At 53.5% G+C, this 20,514-nt stretch overlaps 6 protein-coding genes across 6 annotated transcripts; 3 read left to right on the forward strand and 3 right to left on the reverse strand.

Annotated features, from left to right (window-relative positions):
* On the forward strand, positions 1–1,662 carry YVH1 (tyrosine protein phosphatase yvh1; the record flags this gene model as incomplete). Its single annotated transcript, XM_053189225.1, has 2 exons — positions 1–293; positions 354–1,662. The coding sequence occupies 2 exons, from the start codon at positions 1–3 to the stop codon at positions 1,660–1,662; spliced, it is 1,602 nt and encodes a 533-aa protein (XP_053053213.1).
* A 4,996-nt stretch (positions 1,663–6,658) lies between these two features.
* On the reverse strand, positions 6,659–7,279 carry N0V96_010725 (uncharacterized protein; the record flags this gene model as incomplete). The annotated part of the gene is made up of 1 exon (XM_053189224.1): positions 6,659–7,279. One exon carries the CDS (start codon positions 7,277–7,279, stop codon positions 6,659–6,661), a length of 621 nt encoding a protein of 206 aa, XP_053053212.1.
* A 1,988-nt stretch (positions 7,280–9,267) lies between these two features.
* N0V96_010726 (uncharacterized protein) lies at positions 9,268–9,969 on the forward strand (the record flags this gene model as incomplete). The annotated part of the gene is made up of 1 exon (XM_053189223.2): positions 9,268–9,969. The coding sequence occupies one exon, from the start codon at positions 9,268–9,270 to the stop codon at positions 9,967–9,969; it is 702 nt and encodes a 233-aa protein (XP_053053211.2).
* Positions 9,970–10,066: 97 nt separating this feature from the next.
* On the reverse strand, positions 10,067–12,235 carry N0V96_010727 (uncharacterized protein; the record flags this gene model as incomplete). Its single annotated transcript, XM_053189222.1, has 4 exons — positions 10,067–11,751; positions 11,798–11,899; positions 11,952–11,980; positions 12,048–12,235. 4 exons carry the CDS (start codon positions 12,233–12,235, stop codon positions 10,067–10,069), a joined length of 2,004 nt encoding a protein of 667 aa, XP_053053210.1.
* Positions 12,236–13,427: 1,192 nt separating this feature from the next.
* VPS60 (Vacuolar protein-sorting-associated protein 60) lies at positions 13,428–14,063 on the forward strand (the record flags this gene model as incomplete). The annotated part of the gene is made up of 1 exon (XM_053189221.1): positions 13,428–14,063. One exon carries the CDS (start codon positions 13,428–13,430, stop codon positions 14,061–14,063), a length of 636 nt encoding a protein of 211 aa, XP_053053209.1.
* Positions 14,064–14,357: 294 nt separating this feature from the next.
* N0V96_010729 (uncharacterized protein) lies at positions 14,358–17,456 on the reverse strand (the record flags this gene model as incomplete). Its single annotated transcript, XM_065759030.1, has 2 exons — positions 14,358–17,185; positions 17,294–17,456. The coding sequence occupies 2 exons, from the start codon at positions 17,454–17,456 to the stop codon at positions 14,358–14,360; spliced, it is 2,991 nt and encodes a 996-aa protein (XP_065612340.1).
* Between the last annotated feature and the right edge of the window lie 3,058 nt (positions 17,457–20,514).

Below are 20,514 nucleotides of genomic sequence, written 5' to 3' on the forward strand. Positions count from 1 at the left end.
ATGGTTCGTGGCCAGGTCTCAACCGAGGACGTGACGAAGCGATTGAAAGAGATCGAGTCAAGCTTGACAGCCACGGCCACGACCACGACCACGACCAGAACAGCTCTGCAGGACGCGGCGCAGGTGCTACCTCGCAGCACAGAAAAACAAGCACCAACCAACACGTTAGAAATCTACACAGGCGAGCCTGAAGGGAGCGCGGAAACTGAAGCGTTACACCGACTTTTGAAGAAGAGCTGCGTCGAAATGGCCATGAACCGTATCGATGGCAAGGAGGAGCTCTATGTCGGCGGGTGAGACATATTCTCTTCTTCGTCATCTTCACTATGAGGTTCACTAACGTCATTCACCAGCATATGGGCTTTGCGCCGCCCTTCAGCACTGAAGGAGCGCAACATCACCCATATTCTCTCCGTGCTACGATTTGACCCGGCCGGTTTGAAGAGCGAGACCGACACCTGGGAGAACTACGGAAAGAGCTACAAGCACATGGTCATCGACATTGACGATGTCGAGGATGAGGACCTGCTCGTTCACCTGCCCAAGGCTGTTCGTTTCATCGAGGATGCGCTGTGCCCCGGCGGCGGCAAGAAGAGCGCCACGGACGGACCTAAAGAGGAGGCCCAGAAGGACAAAGGCTTCGAGGGAAAGGCCAAACGCTTGAAGGCGGCTGTGGCCAAGGATTTGGAGGCCGAGTCTGAGCCTGAGACGGAGACTGCCTCGGCTAAAGCGGCGGCGGCGGCGGAGGCGAAGCCCACGGATCCGGATGCCATCCTCCCCGCCCCCCTGTTCGAGAAGCTGGACCTCAGCTCTGACGCGGTAAAGCCGGACCCCAACACCCCAGGTGGCGTCTACGTCCACTGCGCCATGGGCAAGTCCCGCTCCGTCTCTGCCATCGTCGCTTACCTCCTTTGGAAACATCCCTCCCGCTTCGGCAGGTCCACGGCTTCGACGGCCGCCGCGCAGAACGGAGCATCAGGAGGAACGCCCAAGTCCGCTGAGGAAGCCGCGGCAGCGCGAGAGGGAGCTGCAGCCGTCGTCGCCGCCGCCGTGAAGTGGGTTCGCAACACCCGGGAAATTGCGGAGCCGAATCCGGGCTTCATGAAGCAACTCGAGATGTGGTGGATCATGGGCTGCCCCGACGACGTGGCGTCGCACCCGATTTACAAGCGGTGGGAGTTCCAGAGGGAGATTGACGAGAGCCTTGCCGCGGGCCAGGCACCGACGAAGCTACGGTTCGAGGACGAGGAGACGAGCAAAGAAGAGGCGGAGAGCGTTAAGGGTATGGAGGTGCGGTGCAAGAAGTGTCGCAAGACGCTGGCTACGCCGCGGTTCGTACTCGATCACGAGCCCGATGCGCCTAGGGATCAGCGGCAGAAACAGCAGCCGTGCGGACACGTCTTTGTGGAGCCGCTGGGGTGGATGAGGGAGGAGCTGGAGAAGGGGACGCTGGAGGGACGGCTGTCGTGCCCGAACCAGAAGTGCGGTGCCGCCGTGGGGAGGTATAGCTGGCGGGGATTCCGGTGCAGCTGCGGCGGGTGGGTCACACCCGGGTTCAGTCTGCAAAAGGGGCGTGTGGACGAGGTTGCTGCGAGGGTCCCTGGACCTGGGGGCGCCGCGGCGATGGGGATTCGGATGCCGCCTGGTTCGGGGAGGTTGTAGTCTGTAGAGAGGGGTTTGAGTTTGCTCAGAGCTTGACGGTTTAGAGCTAGAGCTAGATGTAGATGGCGAGGAATACATGGAGAAAGAGTGTGCGTTTGCTAAGGCGTTGGAAGAGGGGGGCTTTGTCCTAGAGTTGGGGAGGCAGAGGGAAGGATTGCATGACATATACGGTTGCATCGGCCTGGGACATGAGAGACGGGAGGGTATTCCTAGATGGCATAGAGACTCGTTCTAGACGATCCTCGCTGACTGCAGAGTGCTTTATTGAAGTAAACGTAGAAATGGCCCCGTCGATGGATTGTTACATGTGAAAGGCTGGATACTTGCCTTCATTGAGGTATCGCTTACGCCTACTTACCCACACTTCGTGTGATCTGAATATGCTCATGAACATCTCGCTTTCGCGATCGCCATGACCTAGTTCTACTCGTCTCAGTACTAAGGTATGTAGCTAATAGTATAAGTTGAGATAATTTGGTTACTCACCTCAAGGCGGAAAGGGATCTCGAGATCGCTCAGGCTCGCTTAAGCCCCTCTTTCAGCATGCGACTAGCAATGGTTGCTACTTTGGCAGTGCGCATGTATGCTCGCGTGCTCTTTCCCCGTTGTAGGCTGCTCCGAGCCGTTGCGGCGAGGAAGAAAGTGACCAGACTATGCCTTTTTTCGGGGCATCGTACATCTCGGTACGTGAGTGGATCGGACCAACAGATACATCAGGTTGCTGTTGCTTTTTGGTTCCATGGAAGCACCTGTGCTATGAAGACGCCCTGATCCTTTAGGGGGTCATCTTCACCTTGAGGTTGGATTGCTTCGGCCCGTTTATGATGCACGTAGAGCTTGGGTAGACTGGGATCCTTACAGCTGCAATTTACCTGTAAGAAACATGGTCTTTCTCAAGCATGGAGCAAAGTCTTCCTGTCAGAGGGGGGGTAGGAACGAGATGGAGGGGTTACTAGAAAGAGGTACGGATAAATTGCTGCCTAGATGTACGATATGGAGAGTCAAGGCAGGTATCCATGGAGTTGGGCAGACTAAATCCATGCTAGTGTCCTGAAGGTGGTCTTCCTGTAGATATGGTGGAAAGAGATGCATTTTGGGTTCTAGAAGAAGGTAAAGTGCTGCCTGATGCCAACGGTGCCAACATGCGCAGGATCTAGGCGTAAGGTAGCGTTAGTGAACAATCGTAGGGCCACACGGAGAAATACTAGGCAGACGAATTCGGGATGTCGAAGGGGTTACTAAAACGGAGATGATGCGAATCATCTGTCGAGGGGATGTGGAATGGAGGTGAGCTGACGACCCCCCGGGAAAACCTCTTAGTTGAGAGCTTTTGCACATTCGAACGGGCATGGTTTGCAGAGGAGGGAACCATGTCGGAGGGTTGCCAAATTGGCATTGCCTACGTCTAATTCTTGGCAGCCGATGATTCTCGTGAGGTGGGAGGGGGGGTGAGATTGAGGATGAACTCCAGCCCCTATTTTAGATCGCTGTCAAAATCGTCACAGACTGTGGAAGGATGAAAAGCATTGTCATGACCCGCACGTCGGCGGATACAAGGCTGATGGATGCGTTTTCGTCTGGACATAGACGAAGCACTTTGAGAGGATCAGATTGGGTTGTTTCCCTTCTCACCTCTGTGAACGCCTGGAAACCAGAAAATGCTTGGCTTTCAATGCGCTTACGGAGGGAGTTGGGAGGATATTTGGGGTTTCGGTGGTGGGCCTCTCATCTTGAGTCTAGAGTCTTTGCCAAAACATGGAGTTAACGATAATGATTATGTTCGCTGATGCGGTGTCATTTGTATGCTTAATATCTGTTAGAATTTCATTCGGCGTTTGTAGACTTAGTGGCCATGGTTAGATTGTGGAACTCTTCTTCTAGATGTGGTGCGCATGGAAAGCAGAAAAGTCGACCTTCGTTGCCATTCTTCCAGTGACAGTCATTCAATTTACAGCGGTAACACTTCAATCAGCACCAGCGAGAGATATAAAACAGGACGTGACGATGTAGTTATCAACTGCCTCACGCAGCCTTGTGCATCATGAATCTTTTGGCTATCTTATTCCCAAATCTCTTCCATCCAATACTAGCCTTCTTCTAGATGACTTGATGTTTCTGATTGTTCATCTACAAATGAGTGGGACACCCATAAGACTGTGGGAGGCGCGGGACGGGACAGAGGTCAGCGGCACAATCGTGATAGGCTGGCATTAATTTCATGCTGTCCTCAAAACTCGATCTTTATTGCGAAGAAGGAACAGGGCATTAGGCAGCAAGCCGTAGTATATATGGCACATTGTCAATGAGATTCCCCGTCTTCCTAGTGTGCCTGTGTGTACTTGGGTGTTCACTGTCGGGTGTGTATCTGTGTGTGTATGCCAAGCTCGACTCACAGTACAAGGCCTCGAGACCCAGATTGCCGCTCATCCCCCGGCTCGAAAGCCAGACCAAGCTCCATAGCCGTAAACACCAAGCTGTCTCAGGCCCTTTAGGCTTCTCCATTTAGATCTTTGCCTGTCCGCTGAGATTGGGGGCAGAACGGTGAATCAACCCACAGTGAGCCCCCCTGGGGCTCACTCATATCGACAGACATCGATTGAGATCCCTCTGTGCTACACCCAACGGATGTGTAACTGCTAGTGTTGGTCGATGAGGCGCAGCACTTGCCAGCATATTGATACTCCTAGGCCGGATACCCAGCGGAACCTCCGCCGTACAGAGGGCGCATAAGCTCGCTACCTACTGTCCACACCATGCTCGACCGACGACGGGCCTGCACTGGTGCAATCCTACGCTTGTAAGGTAGAGGGAGTGGGAAAGAAAACGCATGTCGTAAGACGATTCTGGCCTGTCACGATGGCGCTGGGAGCGAAGGGGCAAGGGGATAGAGAGAGGGGGGTATGATCTTTCAGAATGCTAGTGTTCTCTGGCGAACGGAGTTCTTCTTACCTGCCGCTCTAAGCGTCTGCGTATGCAAGGTCTCTCCTCTCCATGTCCCTGTTACATTCCTTTTGCCAGGAGGGGTATGTGGTGTATTTCTTGGGTCTCTCGAGGAGTCGAGGCAGACTTTGCGCTGATAGCGGAAGAAATAGCTCTAAGGCTGCAGTGAGGGTGTATGAGTGTCGTTCCCCTTCTCTCGGCATAGCTTTCTTCCTCAAGACGGGTATCCGTGCTCTCCAATGTCCGTGTGCGTGGGGGCTTCATTGTGGATGAATTCTTGGGCATGGATGAAGTTACTTTATGTCGGTACGGTTGCTTTCATCGTGACTCTCAGCCGTACATAACACACAGAAGAGCTGACAGTATTGCTCATTATATACAGATCTGTCAGAATGCTACTGAAAGAGGATTTGTTCCCTCTCCGAAAAGGAAACGGTTTCGTTCGCGATGTTGGCGCATCAGTTCATCCTTCCCCCAGAACATTGACCCCTATTCTGCCATCCATTTTTTGCAGCTCGAAGGATCACCATCCCGGCACGGACTCGGGCTCCGAAGACCAGAAACGCCGCCTAGAAATTTTCTTGGGAAGAAAGGCCGCCCCGCGCGCGCACGCCCCGCCTTCTATTTCCAAGCTAGAGCGACTCGGGAAGGGAGGGGATTGTTTGCAATCTTTCTCTGTCTCTTCCCTTGTTTGCCTCTGCTTCCTGGGACTGTAGTCTGTCCCGGCTAACGGCACTTCCGAGGCTGTGCAAGGGAAAGAATATTGGAGCCTGTAGGGCTGGAGGGAACCCTCTATCTGTTTGCTGAAGAGAATCGAGGTGGTCGTGGTGTGAGCATAGAGGCCCGATGACCAGCGGATTTGGGACGTTTGAAGGATTTATCTAGTGAGAAAAACGGATGCCTAGGTGTTTTAAGGTCCCTTAAGAAGAAAATGCCATGTTCGTGACTATTGAGGGCCCTTTATGTGTATATCTAGGCAGTGATTGGACAAGTTACGCCTGTGACTTTTAATACGACGACCCGTCTTGTAACCTTGTCCGACAAGCGTTTTCTTCCGAAAGGTGCGATATCTTCGGCTGCCGGCTTTGCTTTGACGATTTTCAGCCCTAGACGACACTTATTTGCTTCTTCCGGGGACTTTATTTCGGCCAAGGCTGGGACGTAAGTCTTTGTGATCAAACAATAGACTTTGTAGTTGTCTCCGCTTTGATACACAGCCCCAGGCAGCAGCATTTTTCAAACAGTGACATAGGGAAACTTGTAAGAGAAACGTACATCCTTTGTGTCATAATTGGCATTATGAGGTTTTCAGAGTTGGCGCTTTTGACTTTATGTGGAACTTCGATGTTGTGGTTTTCCAGTATTTATAGTCAGAAGCACGCTGCCGTAGCCATTTGAAGAGTTTGAAGAGTACTAGAAATCTAGGATGTGGAGTAAGATAGAGCATCGTGCTTCATTTGGTTAAATACTACATACAGTAGATCTTCAATGATTCATCACATGGCATGAGTTACATTACAAGCATATGTTGAAGAGAATGCCCTGAAAATTCTCTTGATTCTTTTGAGGAAGGCGGCCAGAATTGACACTCAGCATCATGGTACATACAGGATTGGGCCGCATATCCAGAGGATAAGAACAACAATGTATTTTTCTAGTGTTCTGCAACCATTACCAACTCAGTCATTGAAGGTTCAAGGCACTGATAATCTATATACGTTTCGAAGCACAACTTCTTATGACCCGGAATTCGTAGAGTCTACCATGAAAACTGAAAGTCGAGTTGTCTTCGGCCCGGCTCCAATGTGCCACAAGAGACTTTCGTCGAGACACTCTGTCGAGTCTATTAACAGAGCCTTACCACAAGTCTGCTTCCGTACTCTAATAAAGTGTGAGAAACGCACGGGATAGGTAAGTGCCCAACTTGCTTTTGATCTCAAACCAGAGATCTCTTAACATAATTGCTAAGGACCTTGTTCTTGGCTTCTGATAATTGAACAATAACACAGGTCGCTGTGAGGTTGACAGAAAGTAGTACAACATCAAACACGCCTTACTACGCCGCCAGCCACGTCGCATTGGCAGCGACTCCTATGCTAGATATCTTGGCATTCCGCATCATTCTCCTGTACTCTTCAATCTTGGAGAGCCCAACCATGACAACTTCTTCGATCGTTTCCGGTCCAAGATGCCTCTTCCAAACAGAAATCACACCATTCACTTGATGATCGTCAATCGTGACAGACAAGATCATCTCCGTCTCATTCCTCAGCTCCCACGACGCCCGTCCATACACTTTCATACCCGTCGCCTTCCAATGCAAGCTTCCCAGCTCGCTTGACTCGTACTTGCCATCGCTGTCTTTGATATCGATCTTGAGCGCACGTTGCGGAAATTGGATCTCGGTCTGGGCAGGCAGCGTATGGAAATCGATCGCGGCTACCTCCTGGCCTCCATTCGCTGGTGATGTGACATGGCACTTGTCTCCCCAGGCTGCGAGGACGGCTTGTCGTTTCACTTCGTAGCGCGGCGTCGTGTCGCCCTTGACGCCGAGGATTCGGCGGTGCTCTTTGAGTGCGGTGTAGTGAATTTCAAGAGCAGGTGTCTCTTCGGTGCGGCGCTTGTCCGGGGTGGCGTCTACGCGGACGATGAACTTTTCGAGCCAGCCGGGAGCCATTGTGGTAATATTGACGGGAGGTAACTTGTAATGGTAGGAAGTTTGCTTGAATATGCCAAGACTTTTGCGTATTGGTCGGCTTTCTCGTCTCCCGACTTCATGCTGTCAGGTTTCGGTATATAAGGCTCCTAGATATTGGCTTCATGGCTGTTGCCTGAATGCCTCCATCGTACGAGCAATCACGAAAATAACACCGTTAAGTGGGACATCTCAGCCTGGATGGGCAAAGCAAGACTGGGCGTTGTTGAGGTCTCCATCGGTGTCATGGGCATACTGTCCGATGGCGGAGTTGGCGGAGGAGGTTCCCGGGTAGCGATCCACTGTCGGAGCCCTAGGAGCCTTGTCGTCTCTTAAAGTAGACAAAACGGTGGAAAGTGGGGGTCTTCCGGCTCAGCTCCGATACCTCGGGCTCCAGTATCGTCTTCGGGGTCCATTATTGATTCTTTCGGGCTCCATTTACAGGGAAATTGAACAGAGCCTCAGGGTCCGAGAGCATCGAAATGGGTAGCCAATCACCCGGTCATCGGGAGAACGGCAAAGTTCAACTCATGTTGGAAATCTTCATACTTTACTATCAGTCCCATAAAACATAACCACCAGGACATGAGATCGATCCACATCCTATCCAAATCTTGTGAGAAGGTTGTGAGGAGGTTGCGAGGAGGTAACCAGCCTGAGGTGCGTCACAGATTCATGCGCCTCAGCGGATTTCTCATAGATGGTTAGGTTACTACAGTTGGTTCCAAAAGTCGCTTTGTCTGATCGAGTAGAAACTTGGGAAGGCATCCTAGATGAGGTAACATCCAAGGAGAAGAGCTATTCGAAAGTTGGCATCAACAGTGCATCATGACGGATCATTAGCGCCGCAATATGCGATAATCCCTAAGAAGAAATCACCCTGAAACCAATGATGTTTGCCTATTGGAAGCTTGGTACATTGGACAGCTCTTATCGTTTTAAGAGCATCAACGCAAGTGAAGTAGATTTGGGCACCGGCAACACCTGAGCGGACCAGCGCCGCTCCGACGTCGCCAATAGCGCCGCTAGAAACCCCGGCCCGGCCGGCGTCACTCCGTGCGGCTCGTCAACTACTAACGCTACGACATCCGACAAGCTCTTCAAATGTCAAAAGTTGAGACGAATTCTGCCTCTCCGGATAGCACGGGCATTGCCAAGATATTGTCCAAAAACACTTGCAATTTCCGCCTCATTCGAATCGGTTATTTAGGCTCATTACCGGATGCGACGCTGATCTCCACTCCCTCAATTGGTGGAAACTCTGCTCCCCTAGTAGAGACTCATGACTGTTAACTTGGATGTTGAGAGTTCGGATTCAGACGCAGGATTCCGGAGTAGCCCTGCCAAGACGTCCTAAAGAACTTGGAAAGTTCACACATGAACACATGTTTCCACCTCAAATATTCACCGCCATGGGTATCACTCTAGGTCAGTCTTGCGTGATACAGGGCTGCAGAAGCGACATGAGATAAGCATTTCGGATGCCACCTGCAAGGGCTGCAAACCGCACATGGCTCAACAGCTTCGACGACCCAGACTTCTCTTCAAGGTAGAATTCTGACTGCTTATATTAATCACACCTTTTTACTTTCAGATGACAACATTGCGCGACTTTAAACTCGGAGGGAGGACTTGCCCCTCTCAGTTTAGCTCGGCGCACCTGTCAACCTCCCGGTTCTCCACTCCCGGGGGAACACCCCGGACTCGGGAATCTCGGTGCAGCATCACTCCGCTCCAAGATGCAAACTTTACTGACGCGCTTGGGACGATGTGACCGGTATTTTGTTCCGTACAGCTACAAAACATCTCGTCTGCCCACTTGAGCTGCGCCAATGTGACCTTTGCGATTCTCATTGTCTCTCTGACTAATAGCATTCCCTCGAGGTTCCTCAAAAGATCAACATCCAAGTCCCCCGTCGAGTTCCTCACATACGCATCCAGCCACACTCTTTTCTTCTAAGCCATCCAACATGCGTACTCTCACCGCACTCCTCACTCTAGCAACCTCGACAATGGCAGAGACCCTCCTCTACAGTAACCCCCTAAACTCGACCGCCGACGTCGCAACCTGGGTAGCAGAGGGCCCCCTCACCGTAGCAGCCGTCAACGACACCCTCGAGCTCTCAGGCGGCGGCAACCCAGACGACTACTTCGTCTACTGGGTGCCCGAGGTCTTCCCCGACGGCATCCGCATCACCTGGGAATTCTCCCCGCGCAATGAGCCAGGTCTGGCCATGTTCTTCTTCGGCGCCGCCACCGTCGCCGACGACGGCAAGGGGTCCATCTTTGACCCGTCCCTCAAGCCTAGGAACGGGAGTTACCCGCAGTACCACTCTTCCGACATACGCACGCTGCACGCGTCCTACTTCCGAAGGCGCTGGCCCGAGGAGAGGGCGTTCCATCTGGCGAACCTGCGCAAGTCGCCTGGTTTCCACCTTGTTTCTCAGGGCGCGGACCCTTTGCCGCCTGTCCCAGACGCCGCTGGTGCGTTTTACAAGATTGAGGTTATCAAGGACAAGCGCGAGGTTAAATTCCGCATCAACGACTTGCCCATCTTTGAGTTCTACGACGATAAATCTACGGGGCCTATTATTCGGGATGGGAGGATCGGGTTCCGACAGATGCAGCCTCTTGTAGCGAGATATCGTAACCTTCAGGTGTGGAAGCTTTGAAGAAAGGATGATGACGGACAGGGATAGATGTATTATGATGTTTTGATGTAATAAATAATAGGCCACTACCACTGCGATTGCATTCCTTCAGCCTCCTTTAATCATCATGCTCCTGAACTCCATTTCGTAGCCGCGATCTCCATCGAATAGGCCGGGTCAAATCAGCCGACAACTTGGGCACAACCTCGCTCGTCACAGACCCCTCGTCGCCAAGCTTATCCAGCTCCTCGATCAAATCAGCAACATCAGGCGGCGGCGCCGTATCAAACACGGCCTGGATATCACCGTGCGGTGAGAACCCCGAAAGCTGCCACCCCAAGAACCTCCGGCGGCCACCATTACCACTCAGCTTCTTCCTCATTCGGCGTGAGAACTGCCGCCTCTCGTATAGACTAATGAGCAGCAACGTGGGCAAGTTCAGTGCGCGGATCAGCGCGACGTTGACCCTGTGAAATGTCTCGGCTGACACGGCGAACCGTAACGGCAGTAGCGTCGCGAGGGCAAAGATGTTAAAGGGCGGCGGGTACGCGAAAATGGCATCACTCTTGACACCCTCAAACGTCAGCACCGCGCGACGGAAGCGCACCTCGGCCGCCTCGTCGGCAATGATGTTGGAAAATGTGTTTGTCAGCACGGCGACGAGGATCGTCAGGAACAGCGTGTTGCCGAGGAACGCAAAGCCGACCATGAGTGCCGGGCCGAGAATGATGTGGAACTGCGTTGACTCCTGGATGCCGGTGCCGTCGAGACCGAACCAGATCCAGAGCATCCACTTGCAAATGGCGAACCACGAGGGCGTCTCGTTGAAGTTGTCGTTGGAGTCGATGAGCCACTGCAGCGCGAGAAGGAAACCCATGAAGCACCAGCACGCGAGGAACGATAGCAGCAAGAAATCCTTCATCATGGCGTGTAGGGAGATGAGCACGATGTTGTCGGGTGCGATGTTGAAGGCGACGCGGGTGAGGAGGATGGGTGCCGCGAGCGGGAGGATGTGTAGGCCGTGGCCGTCGGGGAAGTGACCTGCCCCTACGTCGTAGATGCGCGCGAGGATGTATACGGCGTAGATTGCGGAAAAGGTGACGTCGAGCCAGGACCAGAGGTTCTGCGCGTGAACCTCCCAGCCATGCTCTGCGACGGCGGCAACTTCGTCGAGGACCCAGCCGGCGGCGTAGATGCAGAAGAGGAACTCGAAAACCTCGTTGCTGCTGCGGCGGTAGAGCATGGCGAGGAAGTAGAGGATCATTAGGATGAGGAACTGGACGAACTCGATGGAGTTGCGGGAGCGCGGGACGATGAGGCGGTAATGATTCAACAGGGGCGCTTTCCGCGGATCGTAGAGGGAGATGGGGCGGTACTCGTAGTGGTCGGGTAGGATATCGACAAAGGAGAGCGGGGTGTAGACGACACGGCCCTCGTAGACGGCGTTGATGACGCGCTGGCAGCCCGGGGAGGAGATGAAGGTCTTGCTCTCGGAGAGGATGGCGAGCTCGAGGGCGGTGAGTTTGCGTTCGAGGCCACCGCGTTCCTGGGGTGCCCACTGCCGACGGCCTTCAAACTCGACGGCTTCGGGGGCGCCCTCGAAGGGGTCGAAGCCGCCCACGAGGAGGCGTGAGAGGAAGAGCAGGCCTTGAGAGCCCGGGTTGGCTTCGTGGAAGCGACGGAGAACACGAGCTGCTACGAGTTCGCAGAGCGTTGCGCGGGATATGTTGACAGGTTGGTGGACTGAAGTGGCCTGCTGACGGAGGAAGTAGAGGCGATTGGCCAGGAGGCAGTAGACTCGTTCTGGAGTTAGTCATGAGTGGTATTGAAGAAAAGAGGGATCACGTACCTATGGTGATATCGTTTGGATGATACAAACGCTCAACGAGAGGCCGGACGATGAGAATGTTCATCCTAGGGTCACTCAACTGGCTGAGTGTGAATGGATCATCTAGTTCCAAGTGTGAATACATAGGTTTTCCGGCAATGAAAGATGGTCTCACCTATACTTGCATTGATGAGACGGCGGACACTGCCTACGGTCAGTATTTTGATATCTCAATTTGATCATGAGATATTCCAGGCTTTGATGGACATACCGATGCATCGACACATAAATGGGCAGCTCAGAAACTGAAGACGGAACTCCGGGTTTCTCGTCATCGCCATCCTCACCAAGACAGGCCTCAGTCTCGGAGCCGTCAGCGACACCAGGACCTTCGTCCTCCTCCTCCTCGTCACCACGGCACCTCTGCCGGCCCGTCCACAGCTTGGCTTCTTCCGCCATCTCCTCCGTCGGCAACCGTCTCATCTCCAGCTTCTCACAGGTCGGTGTAGTCCGTCTACGTCGCAAATACATTCACTTTTGTTTTTGGATACATCCAGAGGCAAATGATACCGGCACGTAGATCAAAGGGCCATGTACAATCATAGAAACGAGCACCTGTCCTAATTGTCCACTGACGGATCATCCCCTTAAATGCACAATACGGAACAGCTGGGGTAAAGGGGCCCTGTTTTTAGTCATGGAATCTTGGCGATTCATTACAAGACACCAGCCGCGATGCCCAGGATTTGGGAGGAAACCATTATGTAAGTGCGAGTCGCTGCGCACGCGCGTAACCGGTAACCCCTGACAAGGCGCCAAAGACCGAGGCCATGTTATATGTGGCTTTTCTGATGGAAGCAAATGACGAAGGCTGAAGAGTCTGGAGAAAGAACTGAACCTTCCGTTTAGGGTATGATGTCAAGCGAAAGCCTCGTGTAAGATAGGAAGGCATGATAAAGGCACGGGGGCAATGAAAAGCAGCAATGAACACATTACAATCATCCCCAAATGAAGGGAATAGCTCTGGAGGTTTCCAGCCAGGGCAGGCAGTGTGTGAAAGGGAGCACTCGACCAGAAGAGAGACAAAAAAGAATTTACCCCCGATGTGGCTACATCTCTTGATTGAACCCGGGAACTCTTAGCCTTTACTTTACCTTTCAGGCTTGTCCGTGGACTTGGGCACTCCACCAACCAGCCACTTTGGTCCTGATCGCAGAGGTTGATAGAATGCAACGAGGTCATCAGACATATACTTGACATTTGAAGACCTTTGAAAAGCGAATATCCGGACTTGACCACTGCCTCCGCCAAGCCGGACATGGCAAAGAGCATCCTCGCGTTCGCAAATCCGGGGTCCACAACCGCGCAGACAGGACCAGGACGAAGCCTCTCGGAAAATCGGCCTTACATTTCTCCCACTCAGCTATGTAGCGGGGCCCAGGCCCGTCCAACCACCCGCAACGACCATCCCGACCGCGGGGTCCTATCGATAACCGTCACCCAGCTTCATCACCACGCAACGTCATCCAGGCAACGACACAAACGCCCGCCAAAAACCCAACAACCTCACTACGACACATCTTCATCAACACCCCGATAGACTCAGCGAAACCTCCCATACGAACCTCAGCAACAACATAAACTCGCAACCATGAACCGCCTATTCGGCGCAGCCCCAAAGGGCCCCAAACCAACCCTAAACAGCGCAATCACAAACATCGACGACCGCATCTCCTCAATCGATGTAAAACTCTCCGCCCTCACCGCAGAACTAAACACCTACCAACAAAAACTCTCCAAAATGCGCGACGGCCCGGGAAAAAACGCAATCAAGCAAAAGGCCCTCAAGGTACTCCAGCGCCGCAAAATGTACGAGTCCCAGCGCGACCAGCTCCAGTCCCAGGTCTGGAACATGGAACAGGCGCAGACGATGCAGGATAACCTCAAAAATACCATGGCCACCGTCGACGCCCTCAAGACGACCAATAAAGAACTCAAGAAGCAGTATGGGAAAGTGGACATCGACAAGATTGAGCGGTTGCAGGATGAGATGGCGGATTTGATGGATATCGGGAATGATATCCAGGAGAGTCTGGCGAGGTCGTATGATGTGCCCGAGGACGTGGACGAGGCGGAGCTGGATGCTGAGTTGGAGGCGTTGGGGATGGAGGCCGAGCTGGAGCCCGAGATGGGCGCCATGCCGAGTTTCTTGCAGGAGGAGTTGCCCGAGTTTGTGGATGAGGAGCCGGCCAAGGAGGGCGCCAAGCTCAAGGAGGCTGCTGGCTAAATGTGCTTGTAGAGTGTCGTGTAGGAAAGGAGAAGAAGGCTAGAGGGGAGACTGACATATGGAAAGTTCCATTCTCGGCGTAATGGCATACCTCATATCTACTTCATTACAAGCACCAGGTACAGTGGTTACACATGTTCACAACTCGAATTCACTTCTCATTGTTCCAAAACTCCTATTCTTCCCAATAGATAAACCAATGAGCCCCCCCTTCTGCCGATACGATTCGCTATGCCAGTGAGATGCTGCTGCTGCTACTACTACTGCTACTCCAACACACCACGTCGTCCGCCTCTACTCCACCGTGCCGAAGAACCGCGCAACCTCCTCCAGCTCCGGGTCGTTGTTGCAAAAGTCCCAGCCTACAATGACACTCGTCTGACTACAACAAATGATTCTGCGGGCATCGTATTGCAGCTTAAACACCCTCGCTGGGCCGTTGTCGCCGTTGGCAATGTGGGGGTGGTACGCCGCATCCGGCACAGGGTTTTGCGCGCCTTGTATCGGCACCGGCGTCGCCTGTGTCTGAACAGGTGCTCCCGGCTGCGTCGGCTGTGCTTGATTCTGAACTTGTCCCTGAATGTGCAAATGTCCTTGCACCTGTGGCGTCGCAGGTCCGGCGGCGGGTGTGGCAGCGGCAGCAGCTTCTTGTTCTTGAGCGTGTCGCTGTCGCGCAAGTTCCATGTGAAATCTGGCAAGATTCTGCTGCTGAGGCTGTGTGCTTGACGACGGGGCGAATCCATTCAGGGGTGGCAGCGCTGGCGGATCAATCGTTTGCGCCTCGCGATTCGCCACAAGGCGGCGCGACTGGTTAAGTTGCGTCTCCAAAAGGGCGGCGTTGAGCACATTGCGGAGGTCGGCTCTGATGCGCGGGTTCGGTTCTCTGCCAATGGCAGCCTGAATGTGTGAGTTGTACACCAACATCGTCGGGTAATGGTGCAAAGCCTGGCGCAGCTGCGTCGGTCCCCGAGGCACAACAGTGTCAATCAGGTTCATAAAGGCCTGAGCCGAATCGGGCGTGATGGTGGCAATAATGGGATTGTCGACGGTCGTCCTGGGAGATCCGGTAGACGATGAAGATCCCCGAGTGCCGCGCGCGGTGGAGGGAGAGCCTGACTCCAAGTTCGCCAGCATCTCTTGTGCGGTGAGCTGCGAAGCCGCTCTCGCCGCAGCTTGAGCTTGACTTTGGGCTGCCGCGGCTCCCTCTTCCTGACGTAGATGTTGCGTGTCCTTCCAAACGCCCTCTTTATCACGGCGCCAGATGATGATGCTCTGGTCGTAGGATCCAGACACGATGCGAGCGTACTTGCCACCGCCGCCGCCGGGAGGAAGAATGGCACCGTACGCCGTTATGTCCTCTGGTCGTTGACTACCCGCGTTACGGGCCTGGGCACGACCACGACGACTGCCGTGGTCGCTAAAGGGGCTGACGACTCCATCAGCTACCGCCTTAAAGTAGATCTCGTCGATCCTCTTGGCCTCTGCCTTGTCCTCTTCAGCGCTGTAAGGAAGGTCGCCGAAACCCGCCTGGACCGTTCGCACAAGGTTAGTATGCGCGCGCAGGCTGGCGACTTCGAGACCCGTGAACCTGTCAAACACCTTGACCTCGTTGTCACTGCTGCCACTAACAATCCTCCGACCGTCGTACTGCACGCAGGCAATGCCCTTGCTATGGCCAACGACTGTCCGGATACAGACCTGCTTGGTCCAATCCCACACCTTGATGTTTCTGTCGCCGCTGGCTGACACCACTTCGTTGTCATGGATCTGAACAGCATTGACAGCCGCGCCATGTCCGTCCAGAGAGCCAATCAGACTGTACGCAGGCTTTAGGGGCAAGTCGTCCATGGGGTTGCCGTATCCGTAGTCTCTGACGCGTTTCGGGGCGTTGAAGACGACATCGCTGTCACCGTAGCCCGGATCACCGTACTTGAGCGGACGGCGGTTGAAAATCTTGATGGTCTTGTCCTTTGAGCATGTGACCAGAATCCTTTTGTCGAATTTGATGTTGAGAACCGACTCGGAGTGAGCATTCTTGAGCCTTTGAATCATCTGTCCTGTTGAAAACTTCCACAGAATCACGTTGGAGTCACTGCTTCCAGAGACAATCAGATCTTCGTCCTTGTCCGCATCGAACTGCAAGCAAAGCACAGATCCAGTGTGGCCTTCCAGGGGTGGCCTTAACAACCGCTGGGTGTGGAGACTCCAAATACGCAGCGTCTTGTCACGGCTACCGCTGACAAGGTATTCGCTGTCAAATTGCAGACTGTATATGCACTCTTGGTGACCCTCTTGCGGGTGGTCTGGATGGGGCAGCTGGAAGTTGGTAAACTTTCCGAGCTCCCAGTTCTGCTCCAGTCGGTATCGCATCGTGTATAGATACTTCCAGTCGAGCCTGTACCGTCGGCTAGGTGCGTCCCAGGACCAGAGTGACGACCGTGAGATTCTTCCTAGTGCGTCGGCGGACATCTGGGGCGGTAGCGAGTCTTCCTTGACGAGAGCGGCCCGCAGCATGGGCGACGCCTTACCCTTGCCCTTGGTGTCAAGACTGAAGTTTCTCTCCGCGCTCCGACGATTGGACCCTGAAGCCGACCTGTCCAGATCCATCTCTCCATGTTGCGGCGTAGCTGAACTCCTTGAGAAACCGAACGATGAGGCAGGACTGCCAAAGATGCTATTACCCATGATGGAGTTCATCGAATCTTCCCTGGTGACCGAAGCCCCGGCGTCTGTCATCTCGAGATCGTTGTCTTCAGATATCGCACGCTTCTTATGCGTGTGGCCGTCTTCGCATGATCGGACCCTGTGGAGGGAGCTGGGAGATTGGCTCTGGGGTTTGTTCGCATCTTCTTCCCACTTGTTGACTTCCGAGTAAATGGCCTTCCAGCCCTCCATGTTGTACAGCTTCTCCCATAGCTTGCGGTCGAGGGCCAGCTCGTGCCAGGCGTGGCAAGCCTTGGCGACGTTGATGAGAGAGAGGGGATCGAGGTATCCGAGAATCTTCAGGCAGACTTCTGTCGGCAAGTAATGAACAAAGTTGATGTACATGCGAGGGTGTAGACGCTGGACGATTTCGACGATGGTTGAAGTGGGTAGCTGGTCGAGAAGGGCTATAGCAAGTTCTGTTCATTTGGCAAAGTGACGTGTCAGTTGGCTTCCTAAGTTTAACGAGCAAACCGAGCCGATGTCTGCCCTACTGCAGCTACATCAGAGGGCCAGGGTTAACGTACCAGTCTTTTCAGAGGTGGACAGGCCGGGGAGATGTTGGGCGAGCCAGGCGGGCAGGTCTGCGGGTGGGCGCGAGGCCGAGACATCCTGAGCGCCGCTGAAGCTGGGGTTCAGAGGGTCTTCGGAGTAGCCCTCGTCGGGCTGTTGTGAGGTAAAGGCAGACATGTCTGGCGGGAGTGTGTAGGTCGGGGGGTATATGGAGATGTCGCGCAAGACTTGGTCTCTACGGCTCTTCTCTAATGGCGAGGTATACGCAGTCGCGGGCCATGCGGGCGAGGGGCAGAAGGGGTTCGTGCTCGGTCGCGGGGTGGACTACGATCGATTGGCTTCTCTGGAATGCTTCGTGGTCGTCGTCGTCGTCGTCGTCTTGGTCGAGAGGATGCAGCGGGAGAGAGAGGCAGGTGAGACTGTGGGCGGACTGATATCCAGGAGAGTCTTTGGGCGACGTGATGCAAGGCGGCTACGGTTTCTTGGATTTGGGCGGTTACGTATTGGTTGTGATGCAATGGTGGTGTAGAATGTTGTCTTAGTTCTGTCGCATCCAGAAAATAAAGCAAGGAATGGGTGCGGCTGGAAAGCTGCGAGTGTTGATGCAACAGCAGAGCAAGGCAGGCAAGGAGAAGAGGAGATGGGGACAGGGAGTGGGGGTGGGAAAATGGTGGGATTGAGATTTGGGATTGAGATGGAGAGTTGGATTGGGGAAAGGAAGAGTTGGTTGGATGATGTTGAACGGTTCTGGATGTTTGGATGTTTGGATACTGGGCTGACTGGGGGCGGCACGGCGGGTGGAAATGCAGCGGGAGCGCTTGGCCGTTGTTGGTTGAAGAGATGCCGTGAGGTAAGCAGGCAGGGCAATAATTACGGATGCAGGTAAGCAATCCAGACCTGCCCGATGATTAAGGTAGGTGACAGCTCAGGTGAGCAAGGTGAAGACAAGGCAAGGCAAGACAAGGCGGCGGAAGGCGGAAGGCGAGATGCGGCGGCGGCGGGCGGGCGGGCGGTAAGGAGAACCTACGGTAACCTAAGTCCTTAGAAGCCAAGTGGGCACCAGGCGGGGGGATTGCTTTGGAGCCTGGAAAGCCTGTTTTTTGGTCCCTTGGAATCACCTCAACCTGGGCAATTGGTGATTGGGGTAGGAGAGGGGAGAGCCATGGAACATACCTAGGAACACGGGAACACGGGAACATAGGACCACAACAAGTTGACTGCTGAGCAATTACGCCGTACGGTACTACACATACGGATCCACGGATACCTCATGCAAACGAGTTTTGGCAGACAGAAAAAGAGACAGAGAGAGAGAGAGGGCGGAGGTGGCGGGATAGGATGGGGATGATGGAGCAATAATAGACGGGTCCGACAATTATCACTTTTCCCTGTTCTCTTGTCTGAAGGCATTGCTCCTCACGCTTATATTGCCATATGCAGTTACATATACTCTCCTTGTCTGTGAATATCTGTTGATCAAAGCAATTGGCCAATATCCTCATCGCATCGCATTCCCTCATCCCCTCATCGTCCTCTCACGATGCCCACCTCAAACGTCTCATCCTCTTCTCTCCATTCACTCCCTCTGATATCCATACTGAGTGCGGATACCAGACCAAGTCAGTGACAAGAGGTGTGGACATGCAACAGACAAAGTAGGCAAGGACCGGCAGGCAAAAATAAGCCGCAAGAACAAGGGGGAGGGGCAAACAATGCGGAGCGTCTACCGGCCGCGGGAGTCTGCCGCCACGTCCGTCCACCGCCCGCATTCCACTCACTCATTCTGCATTCCGCTTATGTAGAAAGCTGTCCAGCACTCACTCTACACGGTAGGGTGCGGACACGGCATTCATGTTAAGGTCAGGGCATACGCCGAAGCCACCGCACTCTCTTACAGCAGATTCCTCCGAACGCCTCCGGGGAAGAAGACGGCTCACGGGGAATGTTCGAAAGCAAGATCTAGTGAACCGTTATTCAACCCTCTCCCTCCCATCTCATTCCCCTACTTCTCAAGTCAACGTCTTTCCCTCCCGCTTATGCCTGCCGCCTCACTGCACGAAATACACACATACAGTACCTAGGCTTCGTACAAGACCCGCAAATGAGCAGCAACGGGTGGCAAAAACGCGGGAGGGGCTTGAGTGGAGTTAAAATCCAGACGTACCAGCAGGAAAGTGAGATTCAAAAGCAAGAAAAGAACTCACCTGCAAGCTCATGGGAAATCCCAGGGTCACTATGGTTGGGGCAAAAGTGTGGTGTGACACACATGTGTGCATGTCCAGATTTAGACATTCCCGCTGCCGGCCGACGACTTGTCCTGCATATTAGTACATCCCCATAAACGTAGATTGAGATCTTGTCATTGCGAGTTCTTGAATCCTTACACGTAGATGTTCACACACGACATGAGATATATCTAGATCTCACAAATGCTCACAGATCCGAGATCAGAACTAACCTTGATCTCATTCCACCTCATCTTACTTGAGATACAATCGCCATGAAAACCCATCCATATCGTGAGCCGTGTCGTTCCTCAACAACACCCGCAGATACACCCCCTTTTCCATTTTAAGCTCACAACTCAATCGCCTAGGAAAGTCTATTCTTCCTTCTCAGTGAATCCCCCATTGCCTTGCTTGACCACCTACAGATAAATAACATTCACGATTCCCCTCTCCACTGGCGCTGACTTCTCCATCGGACAGCAAAATCCATATTTCCTTGTTCCCCCCTCCCATCGGGCTGCCGAGACTGGTCTGGTTCATCGCAACATGAAATGCTGATCATGTGCCCAGACTCGGCTCTAGCTCCAAGATTCTTGTATCTTGCCTTTCAAGTTGTTTCCATACGTCTTGGCTTTCATCACTAGCCGGTGGCATAAAACGCTTTTTTGATACTGGCCCTTTTCACTTACCCAAAGCCGGACTTTCTCATGGTTTACTGCCTTATCATTCACTACCCGACTGGTTTCAAAGAGCAGAGAAAGACAAGCGAGGCAAATCACATCGCCGTTTGCTCGCCACTCATCTCCATGGTTTCCCTTGCGCCTACAAGCTGCTGTCGAGAGGGCCAGGGAAGTGGAAAGCCGAATAATAAGTCAGACGTACCTGTCACTGACACGTGTACGGCGCAGATCGGCGGCGGCGAACGTACCGCCCTGATCAATAGTTTCCCCCTTTTCTTCTCTCATTCGTGATCTGAGATGGCCAATTCTCGGGCCTACCACGAAAGT

The sequence above is a fragment of the Colletotrichum fioriniae genome (assembly GCF_027942845.1).
Source record: "Colletotrichum fioriniae strain IMI 355084 chromosome Unknown scaffold_15, whole genome shotgun sequence".
In the NCBI taxonomy this organism is placed as follows: Eukaryota; Fungi; Ascomycota; class Sordariomycetes; order Glomerellales; family Glomerellaceae; genus Colletotrichum; species Colletotrichum fioriniae.